This window comes from Primulina tabacum, chromosome 8 (genome assembly GCF_025594145.1).
Source record: "Primulina tabacum isolate GXHZ01 chromosome 8, ASM2559414v2, whole genome shotgun sequence".
NCBI lineage: Eukaryota > Viridiplantae > Streptophyta > Magnoliopsida > Lamiales > Gesneriaceae > Primulina > Primulina tabacum.
Genome location: NC_134557.1, coordinates 12494875 through 12507361, shown reverse-complemented (window position 1 = coordinate 12507361; position 12487 = coordinate 12494875). Strand labels below are relative to the sequence as shown.

The 12487-nt window shown below is 38.4% G+C and overlaps 1 protein-coding gene and 1 pseudogene across 1 annotated transcript; one reads left to right on the top strand and one right to left on the bottom strand.

Moving 5' to 3' along the window:
• The first annotated feature begins 935 nt into the window (after positions 1-935).
• LOC142553770 (galactinol synthase 2-like) lies at positions 936-2515 on the top strand. The gene is made up of 3 exons (XM_075664258.1): positions 936-1365; positions 1458-1778; positions 1971-2515. The coding sequence occupies exons 1-3, from the start codon at positions 1030-1032 to the stop codon at positions 2319-2321; spliced, it is 1008 nt and encodes a 335-aa protein (XP_075520373.1). The 5' UTR covers positions 936-1029; the 3' UTR covers positions 2322-2515.
• Positions 2516-9531: 7016 nt separating this feature from the next.
• LOC142553769 (pentatricopeptide repeat-containing protein At1g31430-like) lies at positions 9532-11990 on the bottom strand (annotated as a pseudogene).
• Between the last annotated feature and the right edge of the window lie 497 nt (positions 11991-12487).

Below are 12487 nucleotides of genomic sequence, written 5' to 3'. Positions count from 1 at the left end.
ATAAATCAAAATTTTTCAGACAAAGGTATGAAATCTCTTGTGATCAAACTACAATGAATGATAAAAGTTTATATAAAAAGAAGAGTTTATGAAGAACAAAAAGTATAGCAAATTATTGTCCCACTCTCTCGGTTTTCACACTCTGAGTGTTTACTAATTGAATAGGTCTTTTGTGAGACGGTTTCACGAATCTTTATCTCTGAGATAGATCAATCATACCGATATTCAAAATAAAAAGTAATACTCTTAGCATAAAAAATAATGTTTTTTCATGGATAACCCAAATAAGATATCCGTCTCACAAAATCCGATTTGTGAAACCGCCTCACACAAGTTTTTGCCAAACTAATTTAATTATGATATTTTTTGCCGAGAGTCTCAAAGCGATCCTAACAATTAAAATTCTAATTCTGTGTTTACATAGATTGGAAATTGGAATTTCCTAGGTAAAATATTATGAATTTCTCTACAATTTCAAATTATAATTTGAGTTATTAATTATCGTAAACAAAGTCTTAATCCATGTTAAAAAAAATAAACCTGTACTTTTCCTTAGATTTGATTGACCAACTGCCACTGACCAAAATCAAGCAGACATATATTTATTTTAGAATTTGCATTAATCTAGAATTTGCCAAGTGTTAACTAACTGTGAACCTTCGAGTATTTTCAAATTTGATTTAGTATTAAATAATTAATTATTAAAAATGACTATCGTTATCTCTCCCACCGCCCAAATCTCCCCCCCACATTCCTCGCACATTCACGTGACCGTCAGATCCATTATTTCCCACGTGTATGGTCCAGATTCAATTAATTTCCTTTTCCCTCGGCAAGATAACCAAGACAACGTCGTACTAAGAAAAATTTACTTTAGCGACGTCGTTTTTGATGGCCAGCTTCATTTCGTCTATATATACAGGCCGAGCCCCTGCATCCCAGAACCACAACACAAACTACACTCTAAAGCAGCGAAATTTGTTCTCTCAATTTGATTTTCGAGAAACATTAATCGGAAATTCGATAATCATGGCTCCGCAGATTTCTAACGCCGCCGTGAGACATGCCTCCTCCGGGTTGTCCAAAGCCGGCAGCATGCAGAGTCGGGCTTATGTCACATTCTTGGCTGGCGATGGTGATTATGTGAAAGGTGTCGTGGGGCTGGCCAAAGGATTGAGGAAGGTGGATTCTGCTTACCCTCTAGTGGTGGCGGTTCTGCCTGATGTCCCGGCTGAGCACCGCCGTATTCTGCTGGAGCAAGGGTGCATAGTCAGGGAGATCGAACCTGTTTATCCGCCGGAGAACCAGACCCAGTTTGCTATGGCTTATTACGTGATCAACTACTCCAAGCTTCGGATTTGGGAGGTAAATCGAAAGCCCATTTGTGTTCTGTTCTTTACTTGGGATTATCTCATTTTAATTTTCAAGCATAAAGATCATTTGGAAAATTTGTGCAGTTTGTGGAGTACAGCAAGATGATATACTTGGATGGTGATATCCAGGTTTATGATAACATAGACCACTTGTTTAACATGGAGGACGGCTACTTTTACGCAGTAATGGACTGTTTCTGTGAGAAGACATGGAGTCACACCGCACAATTCAAGATTGGGTACTGCCAGCAGTGCCCTGACAAAGTACAGTGGCCTAAACAGTTGGGCCCCAAGCCCTCTCTCTACTTCAACGCCGGCATGTTTGTCTACGAGCCCAGTCTTTCCACTTATCATGATCTCTTGGACATACTCAAGATTACACCACCAACACCATTTGCCGAGCAGGTAATCTTTTTGAAGTGGAAAAAATTTGAGAATCTTAATCGGCCCGAAGACATTTGCCCCTCCCCAATTTGATTCCGCGATGCTTTTTAAGATTTTACTGTTATAAAGTCGACATTTGAGCATGTTCTTGAGTTTGTGGGTTTTAGTTTCTAGAATCTAACTGAAGTTTTCCTTTTTGTTGTTGATGTATAGGATTTCTTGAATATGTTCTTTAAGGACGTTTACCGGCCGATTCCCAACGTGTACAATTTAGTGCTGGCCATGCTATGGCGCCACCCAGAAAACGTGAATCTCGAGGAGGTGAAGGTCGTCCACTACTGTGCCGCAGGGTCCAAGCCATGGAGGTACACCGGCGAAGAAGCTAACATGCAGAGAGAAGACATCAAAATGCTTGTAAAGAAATGGGCAGATATTTATGAAGACGAGACACTGAATTACAATTTCAACTCGGAGGCGGCGCCGGCGGCAGCAGAAACCCAACTGGCGGCGGTGCTGACGGAGGCCGGTGGTGTTCACTTCATCGCCACCCCTCCAACAGCTTGATCAGCTGAGCTTTATTAGTTTGTCACCATGATTCTGATGCATAAGAGAGGAAAATTTCTAATTTGTAATTTTATATACTCGAGGCCTAGATGATTATAGATGATGCCTAGGCTTTTTTGTAAATGTTCAAAGAATATGTCTCAATATATATATATATATATATCTATCAATCAAACATATATTGTTTTCTTGTATACCATGTATCTCTGGTTAAGCAAGCTGCTTTTTTTTTTTTTATTTATGATTTTCTAGCTTCTTGGACTTTCAAATTTAAGTCTTGAATATTGAAAATACGAATGGAATTCAATTTAAATAGTAATTTAGTAATTAAATCCGCAACATATCAAGAGAGAAAATGGAGAAGACTCTTCCAAATGGTATTTGCCGACTGATCCTAGATGAACAATGACTATGTTACGCCGAGAGTAATCGGATTCCAACCTATTCGAAGGGTGGAGAGCATCGGAAGTAGCGTAGGTGTACCTACAAGAGGTGGTTGACCCAACTCTACAGCTAGTTGTGACATATATGCAATCCTGTTTATCGCCACATAGCAGCTGGCAATAAATTTCAGTCACTGTAGCTATAGATTACGTTCTTCTGTGTCATTTTTGCTGTAATTTCTCATATTATACTGTCATTTTTGCCATAATTCACTGGATTTTTCTGTGAAAACATATTTATGTTCAGACTTGAGAATCAGTCTTAGAAGGAACTTCTAACAGCACTTGTATTTTTTTTTTTTGATTGCCCAAAGTAGCCTCCTAAAAAGTAGCATAATCGAATTACTCTTTTAAATATGTTAAATTCCAAATACATAATTTAATTCCAAATATGTTAATTAACCATTTACCATTTTTACGTTATTTTGCTAGAACACCGGACATGCTTTAAAAGATTATATTTTACTTTAACAAGACCAGATATTATAGTATACTTACACTCTAATCCATACTAAAATCTTATAATTTTATTATGACAAAAACTTACGTGAGACGGTCTCATGAATCGTATTTTGTGAGACGGATCTCTTATTTGGATCATCCATGAAAAAATATTACTTTTTATGCTAAGAGTATTACTTTTTATTGTCAATATTAGTAAGGTTGACCCGTCTCACAGATAAAGATCAGTGAGAGCGTCTCATAAGAAAACTATTCTTTTATTATAATATTGCTAATATAAATTAATGTATTGCAAACAAATTAATAATGCTCAATTTTTTTTTTCAAATGTCTAAATTGGCAAATTATTGCATCCAATGTAAAGGTGATTCAGCGATATTATTTATTTCAAATGTAAAAGGGAAAATATGATCTGGTACTATCATTAAATTAATATATTAGACTATGAAAACAAAAACAAACTTTGAAAATCATCCCATAAAAAATATTTATGAATGATAAATTTACATATTTTATGAATTTTATAAAAATGCTTGCGGAATCAAACTGAAAAATGCAGAATGGAGTAATTTTATTTTAATTATTTTTAAAAAGGGAATCTGATGTCACTAAATTGTAATCAAGTGTGTGCAACAATTGATGCACCTTGATTTTATCAAACTCCGGATTGGTTTTCTGGTTTTGGGCTTTTCAAATGCCTAATCCAAAAATCAATTCATTTTATTTTGGTTCGGTTTAATGTTTTCGAAAGTCCCGAAAGTTGGAAATCAGTAAATTACCAAAGTACTAAATTAATTTTTTTTAAAAATTACCAGATATTAACAAATATGAAAATCTAAAAATTTAATGAAGGGATTGCCTGTCCTTTTCTTATCACAAACTAAGCAGCAAATGGACCTTCATTAATTAAAGATGATTTCTTGTGCACTGAATGAGTCACTGACCTTGATTGCTGTCCATACCGGAGTGGGTTTTGACAGTCCAACACAAAAGCAAAGAGTTAGACGCAATGGGCACATAAATTTGAGAATCTTTTGTGTAATTTTACAAATAAATAAATTAAATCTCCTTTATATTGAACAAGCACACAGTTCATTTAATACCGGATGTATAGATTTTGAGTTTTCAAAGAAAAAGAGAGTTATAAACCAAAGATTTCTGAATGTTTTAATGATACTCGTGCTTCATGATTTCTCTATCATGAATCCCAGGAGGAGTGGCTACTTATGAGCCTCGAGGACATTGTGTTTGTGGCAAAGGGATACTCCCTATTGAAATAGTCAAAACTAGAGCGAAACTGGGAAAAAAAATACTACAATCAATCATCAAGTGCCTGTCTCCTGCATGATCAGATGCTGGTCTACAGCAGTTGAAAGGTGTCCACGGCTTCCATAGAGAATGTTGATATCGATGTAGTTTTGTGCCATAACAAAGAAATGTAATGTGTTGGTTTGGCCAAATCAAAATGCAACAGCATCCCGACAGCTTCCATATGACACTGGTGTTTTTACTTGTTATGAGCTTGCTGATGTTAAAGTGCACACAAATTGTGTAATCTGCATAGATCGATCAAAGATAATGAAGAACAATAAAGAGATGAACCGCTCTCTATCTCAGGAAAAATGAGAGAGTTTTTTTTTATTAAAGAAGAATGAATTACATTTCTCACAGTGTCCGTTTATATATGTACAAGAAGTGAGTGTTGGTCAACTAATTGACTAAGAAGCTAAAAGACTAATAATAGGAGAATACATGACAGTGTGTAACATCCCCCCTCAAGCTTGAAGTATATTGAGCAAACCAAGCTTGGAGAGCAGAAAACGATGTTGATCAGAGCCCAACGCCTTAGTAAAAACATCTGCCGGTTGACAATGCGTAGAAACATGAGATGTAGCAATGACATGATCTCGAATTTTTTCGCGAATAAAGTGGCAATCAATCTCGATGTGTTTGGTTCGTTCATGGTACAAGGGATTAGCAGCTATGTGAAGAGCAGCCTTATTGTCACAGTGAAGCATTGTAGGAATGTTAAAAGAGAGACCCATGTCAGTGAGGAGCCCTCGCAACCATACAATTTCACATGCACTGAAGGCCATTGATCTATATTCGGCTTCCGCCGAAGAACGAGAAACTGTACTCTGTTTCTTGGACTTCCATGAGATCGGGGATGTGCCAAGTGTAATAAGATAACCAGAAACAGATTTATGACTCATGGGACAAGATGCTCCGTCCGAATCGCAATAAGCATAGAGGCTAAAATCACAAGAAGCTGATAAGAGAATACCAGTTCCAGGAGACCCTTTCAGATAACCAATGATTCTTTCCGCGGCACGCATGTGAGAGGACTTCGGGGCTTGCATGAATTGACTTAAGTGCTGTACAGCAAAACAGATATCGGGGCGCGTAATTGTGAGATAAATGAGGCGTCCAATAAGCCGTTGAAAGACAGTAGGATCAGGGAGAAGAATATCAGTGAGAGAGGAAGGTTGCACTGGGGTGATGCTTGCATCAAACTCAGAAGATGTTAATTTGAGGTGTTGTTCCATAGGAGTAGGAAAAGGCTTGCAACCAGCCATGCCAGTATCTGAGATCAATTCCAAGGCATATTTCCGTTGATTCAAACAGATACCTTGAGCAGAACGAGCAACTTCGAGGCCCAAAAAATACTTGAGAGGGCCAAGATCCTTGATAGCAAACTTAGAATGAAGATGAGATTTTAATTCTACAATAGACTCATGATCATCGCCAGAAATGACAATGTCATCCACATAAACCAGAAGAATGGTAATGTAAGGGGCGCGATGCTTGATAAACAGGGAGTGATCATGCACCGATTGTATAAAGCCATGTTGAATCATCACAGAACAAAACTTTGAATTCCATTGTCTAGAAGCTTGCTTTAGTCCATATAAAGATTTCAATAACTTGCAAGCAAAATTCTTTGGCTGTCGTGCAACACCCGGAGGAATGGACATATAGATGTCCTCAGTGAGATCACCTTGCAAAAAGGCATTAGTGACATCCATTTGATACAAAGGCCATCGTTTTGCCACAACAATCGACAAAAGACATCTTACTGTGACAATTTTGGCAACAGGGGAAAAAGTGTCGTGATAGTCTATCCCATATTGTTGAGTATAGCCCTTCGCCACAAGCCGTGCTTTGAATTTGTTAACACTACCATCCGCATTATACTTGATTTTATAAACCCAACGACAACCAATAGGTTTTTTGTCCGGAGGAAGTGGCACAATGGCCCAAGTTTTGTTGGCCTCAAGGGCTTCAATCTCAGCAGTCATAGCCTTTTGCCATCTTGGATCAGAAGAAGCTTCTGTAAAAGAAGTTGGTTCGGACAAGTGAGAGATGGATGCAAGATATGATTGATGGGTTAGAGAAATATTTGTGTAGCCAAGGTAGTTGGATAAATCATAAGGTTTGTTGGAAGAAGATGATGTAGAAACAGCGGAACAAACAAAATCTTTGATCCAAATGGGTGGTTTAGGCTGCCTGGATGACCGTCGAGGTTCTGGAAGAGGAGAGAGAAGGGGTGGTGAGCTAGGTAATGGGAAGGACACTGGAGGAGGTGGGACATCATCATCAGAGTTCATGCAGGTTGAAGACGGAAATGGAGTAGCAGGGGCAGTGGTGGTGGCAAAAGGAAATATATTTTCATGAAACACCACGTCCCGTGATACAAAAAATCGATGAGTGGCAAGATCAAAAAGCTTGAAACCTTTTTGATGGGGAGGGTAACCCATGAAAATATATGGTTTGGCACGAGCGTCAAATTTGTGGATTGAGCGAAGATTTTTTGCAAAGCAAAGACAACCAAAAACCTTAATATGATCAAAGGAAGGGATTTTGTTGAATAGAGCTTCAAAATGAGTTTTGTTTTCAAGGAGTGGAGTTGGGGTGCGGTTGATTAAGTATGCGGCATGTAGAACACATTCACCCTAATAAACATCATGTATGGTTCCTTGAAATTTGAGAGCACGAGCCACATTAAGAATATGACGGTGTTTGCGCTCAACTAGCCCATTTTGTTGTGGTGTGTAAGGACATGAACTCTGATGAATGACACCATGAGTACTAAAGAACTCATTGCACTCAGTGTTAAAAAATTCAGAAGCATTGTCCGACCGAATATGCAGGATTTGGGTTTTGAATGAGTTGACACAAAGGCGAAAAATTGTTTTAAAATGCGAAGAGCATCAGATTTGAATTGCATTAGGAATACCCAAACACATCTCGAAAAATCGTCAACTAAGGTGAGAAAATAATGAGCACCTTCATGAGTGGGAGTGCGATGAGGTCCCCATATGTCTATATGAACAAGATGAAAAATATGGGGAGATTTGTGTCGCTCAACAGACGGAAACACGGTTCTGGTTTGTTTGGCCAGTGGACATATAGCACAATATTGTGTGAGTTGATTTTGTGTAATAAACGGTAAGCATCGCAATCGAGCAATAGACATGTGACCAAATCTTTTGTGCCAAAGATCAATATTATTATTGATAGATGAGGAAACATTACAAGTAGGCAAATGTTTTGGTATAGAAGCAACTGGAGTACAAGAAATATCAGGCAGTTGATTCTTTTGCACAACAAGTGAGGATGGATTGACAAGATAATACAAGCCATCTTTCACTTTACCAATCCCCATTATCTTCTCAGTTAAGAGTTCCTGAAATAAACAAAAGGTAGGATAGAACACCACACAACATTGGTTATCCTTAGTGAATTGAGAGATGGAGAGGAGATTGAATTTGAAATCAGGAACGTGAAGAACGTTTGGTAATGTGCAGGAGGGTGACAATGAAATTGAACCGGTTGAAGAAACAGATGTAGAGTTACCATTGGGTAGGCGAACTGATCCATTGGTCAAAGGACATGGCTGAGGAGTTTGAAGTCCAGTAGAGGTACCTGAAATATGAGCATTTGCACCACTATCCAATATCCAATTGTGAGCATCAGAAAATGACATCAAGCTGGTAACCATACCTGCCAAATTGGCTGAATGTTCTTGATGGACATTAGAATTCTCAAGCAAACGAAGAATTTGTGCATATTGGGTAGGTGTGAAGGTAACTTCCGAGGTATCAGCGGGTGTTGCAGATGTATCACTAATTGTGCTGTGTACAGATACTCGAGGAGGCTTTAAAACTCCTTTAATCCCTTTGGCTTGAGGAAATTTCTTGTGTAGTTTATGCCCTGGTGGGTAACCAATCAATCTAAAACAATTTTCCTTCAAATGTCCTGGTATTGAGCAGTGGTCACACTTAACAATGTCAGAGTGCTTGGAGGATGAAGAATAAAAAGCTGTTGTAGGAGCATCGGCCATTGATTGGAACGTCATCACATGCCTGTGTGATTCTTCTTGACTAACCAGGGAATACGCTTGACTAACAGAGGGAAGTGGACTCATGAGGAGAATCTGACTTCGAATTGGACCGTAGCTATCATTAAGACCCATAAGAAATTGAATTAGCCGTTGTTGTTGCTCGTTGTCAACATAAGAACGTGAAGTAGGGCATTCACAAGTAGGAGAAATCACCAACGAAGCTAATTCATCCCATAATTGCTTAAGTTTCGAGAAGTAAACAGAAATGGTGCTCGATCCTTGTGATAAACGAACAATATCACGATGAATAGCATAGATGCGTGAACCACAAATCTTATCGAACCGTTCCTTTAAATCTGCCCAAACACTAGAAGCATCCTTCACATAAACCAGCCCGCAGAAAATCTCTTTGGATACCGAAGAAAAAATCCAGGACAAAACAACTGCATTGCAACGCTCCCATTGATAAAGAGATGGTGAATTTGCAGCTGGTTTTCGGCATGTACCGTCGACAAATCCGAGCTTATTCTTCGCGTGCAGAGCAATCTTCATGGCTCTGCTCCAAATACCATAATTCTCCGGTCCAATCAGTGGATCGAGAACGAGAGAAACCCCTGGAGCATCAGATGGATGCAAATACAGAGGATCATTAAAGCTGAAATTTGAGGTTTGAGCTGCCATCTCACATGAACACATATTCAATCGTTTCTACGCAGATGCATTTCCAACCATATCAATGCGAATCGATTGAAAAATTAATAGCTCTGATACCATGTTAAAGTGCACACAAATTGTGTAATCTACATAGATCGATCAAAGATAATGAAGAACAATAAAGAGATGAATCGCTCTCTATCTCAGAAAAAATGAGAGAGTTTTTTTTTATTAAAGAAGAATGAATTACATTTCTCACAGTGTCCGTTTATATATGTACAAGAAGTGAGTGTTGGTCAACTAATTGACTAAGAAGCTAAAAGACTAATAATAGGAGAATACATGACAGTGTGTAACAGCTGACATGCTGTAAAATATGCGATCTGCGAGCCCAAGCATTACATTTCAACTGCTGTGTCACAGTGACAGCCACACAAGATGGTGGAGGCAACTTTTACCGCCCAATACCAAAGAGATTAGTTTCTTTTTCCTCTTCATCCATGTTAAGTAGAATGTCATCTGCACCTATTGTATGCTCCCGTCTCTTCATTCTCTGAATCATTTCATACAGCATCCCCTCTATCTCCTTGATCTGAGGATGCAATTTATCTCCAACAAGGAATTCCAGAACAACACCATTGGTTTCAATCATGCTACATCCAGGAGTTTTAACAACACCTTGATGCGTCATCATCTCTCTGATCTCCTGAACGTCAACCCAATTACCTTTCGATGCATATATGTTGGACAATAAAACATGAAAACCATCATGCTCAGGCTGAAGTTCGATCAGTTTCCTCCCTATTCTTTCTCCCATTTTCTTGTCACCATGTTTTTTGCAAGCACCGAGTAGAGCACCCCAAGTGGCTATATCTGGTGCCATTGGCATTGTGTCAACCACTTCCTCAGCTTCCTTGAGCAAACCCGTGCGTCCAAGAAGGTCAACCAAACATCCGTAATGTTTGATATTTGGTTTGATGTTGTATATTTTAACCATTGAATCAAAATATCGGCGTCCCCTCATCTACAAGACCCATATGTCGACAAGCACCAAGAACTGCCACAAAGGTGATTTCATTAGGCACTGTTCCACTTTTCTTCATCTCCTCAAATATCTCGAGTGCCTTTACTGCCAGCCCATTAGTGGCATAGCCGAGGATTAGAGCATTCCATGAAGAAACCCCAGTTTCCTTCATGCCACAAAACACCTCCATTGCATTTTCTATGCTTCCACATTTCATGTACATGTCAATAAGAGTAGTCCCAAGAATCGTATTAACTCTCATCCCGTTCTTTCGTATGTAAGCATCTACCCATTTACCTTGGTCAAGGGCAGCAAGGTGGGCACAAGCTGAAACTACGCTAACCAAAGTGGTCTCGTCAGGCTTAACGCCTGCACGCTGCATGTCATTAAACAATGCTAAAGTCTCAGAGAATTTACTAAGATGGGTATAACCAGATATTATTGAACCCCATGTTACAACATCTTTTTCAGGCATGTTATCAAACAACTCCCTAGCTTTTTCAATCAATCCACATATGATGTATCCAAATATCATAGAATTCCAAGAAATCATGTCCAGTACACAACCCGAATCAAACAGTTTCTGTGCTTCCAACACGTCCCCACATCTGGAGTACATGTTAATCAAAGCATTCTGTTGATTCACATAAGGTTCAAAGCCAATTCTCAAGACTAAGCCGTGAACTGTTTTCCCCATTCTGATGCTTAACAGATGTGCACACGCAGAAAGCACTGTAACAATGGTGACATCATCTACACCAACACCATTCAAATGCATATTAACAAACAGATTCAAAGCCTCTGCATACATCCCATTTTGCTCATAACAAGATATTAATGCGGTCCAGGATATGAAATCCTTTTTCTCCAGCTCATTAAACAATTGATGCGCCTCACTCACCCTGCCACTTTTACCCAACAACACTATCATAGAATTTGAAGCAATCACATTCTTTTTCGGCATCCAAGCATAAAAAATCTTCGCCTCTTTGATATTTTCCATTGAAACATATCCTGCCAACATAGTATTCCAGGAAATCAAGTCCGGCACAGGACTTCCATCAAACACCTTCCTAGCATCATCTATGTTACCACAACCGCTATACATACTAATGAAATTATTCACCACATAAACATCATCCTCAAAACCCATTTTCACCACGTGGTCATGCAACTCTTTCCCCTCAATTTCTAAACCACCCAGAGAGCAGCTCTGTATCAAGATTGGGTAAGTATAATTATCAATGCACAAGAAACCGTTCTTTAACATTATTTTGTACAGCAAGATCGAATCTTGGACACTGTTTCTCTGCACAAATGCCCGCAACATGGTGTTCCAAATGAACCCATTCGAGGTCTCGATGTTGATGAAAATTTTGTAAGAATAACCAATGTGAACAAATGGTGAATCAGTGGAAAACTTAAGGACTCTGCTGGCCCCATATGTGTCCTTGATCAGCCCAGTGCTGATCATCTGACACAAAATTTGACTGAAACACTTGAAACCTTGGCATTGTTGCAGTAAAGAGTCCAAAATTGAGCAAGAAATGGTGGTTCTCGGAGGGAGCTTGCTGCTTAAAAAGGACCCAATGCCTGGGAATGCACTTTTCTTTGCTAAACTCATGCGGATGCATACTTCATGCAAGTACAAATGCCAACAGTAAACAAAGACTCGGATGAGCAGTCGCAGATATTAATTTCTTGTGTTCATCACTGGGAGCCTACTGAATCGGGGCTTATATTAGACAATAGTTTGAAATATGACCTGGAATAATTTTTCTTTCATTTATTTATAATTTTTACGTATATTTTTTCATTATTATTTTTATATATAATACTACTCATTGAAAATATTTAACAAAGCATAGCATAGTATTACAAAAAAAAGAAAAAAAGAAAAGAAAAACAAAGAATAACATAACGTTTAAAAAAAGTGGAAATCATAATTTGCAATTGAAATTTGTGTGAACCTATCTATGTAATTTATTTTTAGAATGGGTTGCACTATATATAAATTAATCATATCGAAGACTACAACTTTGGACAAAATGATGGGAATGAAATCCCTAAAATAAGAATTACAACGAGATTACAACAAGATTGCATCGGATCTTGAGCACAAACTTCGAATCTCTGCAGCTAGCAATTCATCCATGGGAAACGGTGAATAAACTTGTATAGCATGGATCATCTTCTTCGATTCAGATTCAACCAACCACTTTGTTTTCCTGGAATATAA

Bases quoted from the DNA above. Each gene is read 5' to 3' on its own strand.
- LOC142553770 (XM_075664258.1), top strand. From the start codon at position 1,030: ATGGCTCCGCAGATTTCTAACGCCGCCGTGAGACATGCCTCCTCCGGG. The intron at 1,366-1,457 runs GTAAATCGAAAG...AAATTTGTGCAG, and splicing joins CCAAGCTTCGGATTTGGGAG to TTTGTGGAGTACAGCAAGAT. The intron at 1,779-1,970 runs GTAATCTTTTTG...GTTGATGTATAG, and splicing joins CAACACCATTTGCCGAGCAG to GATTTCTTGAATATGTTCTT.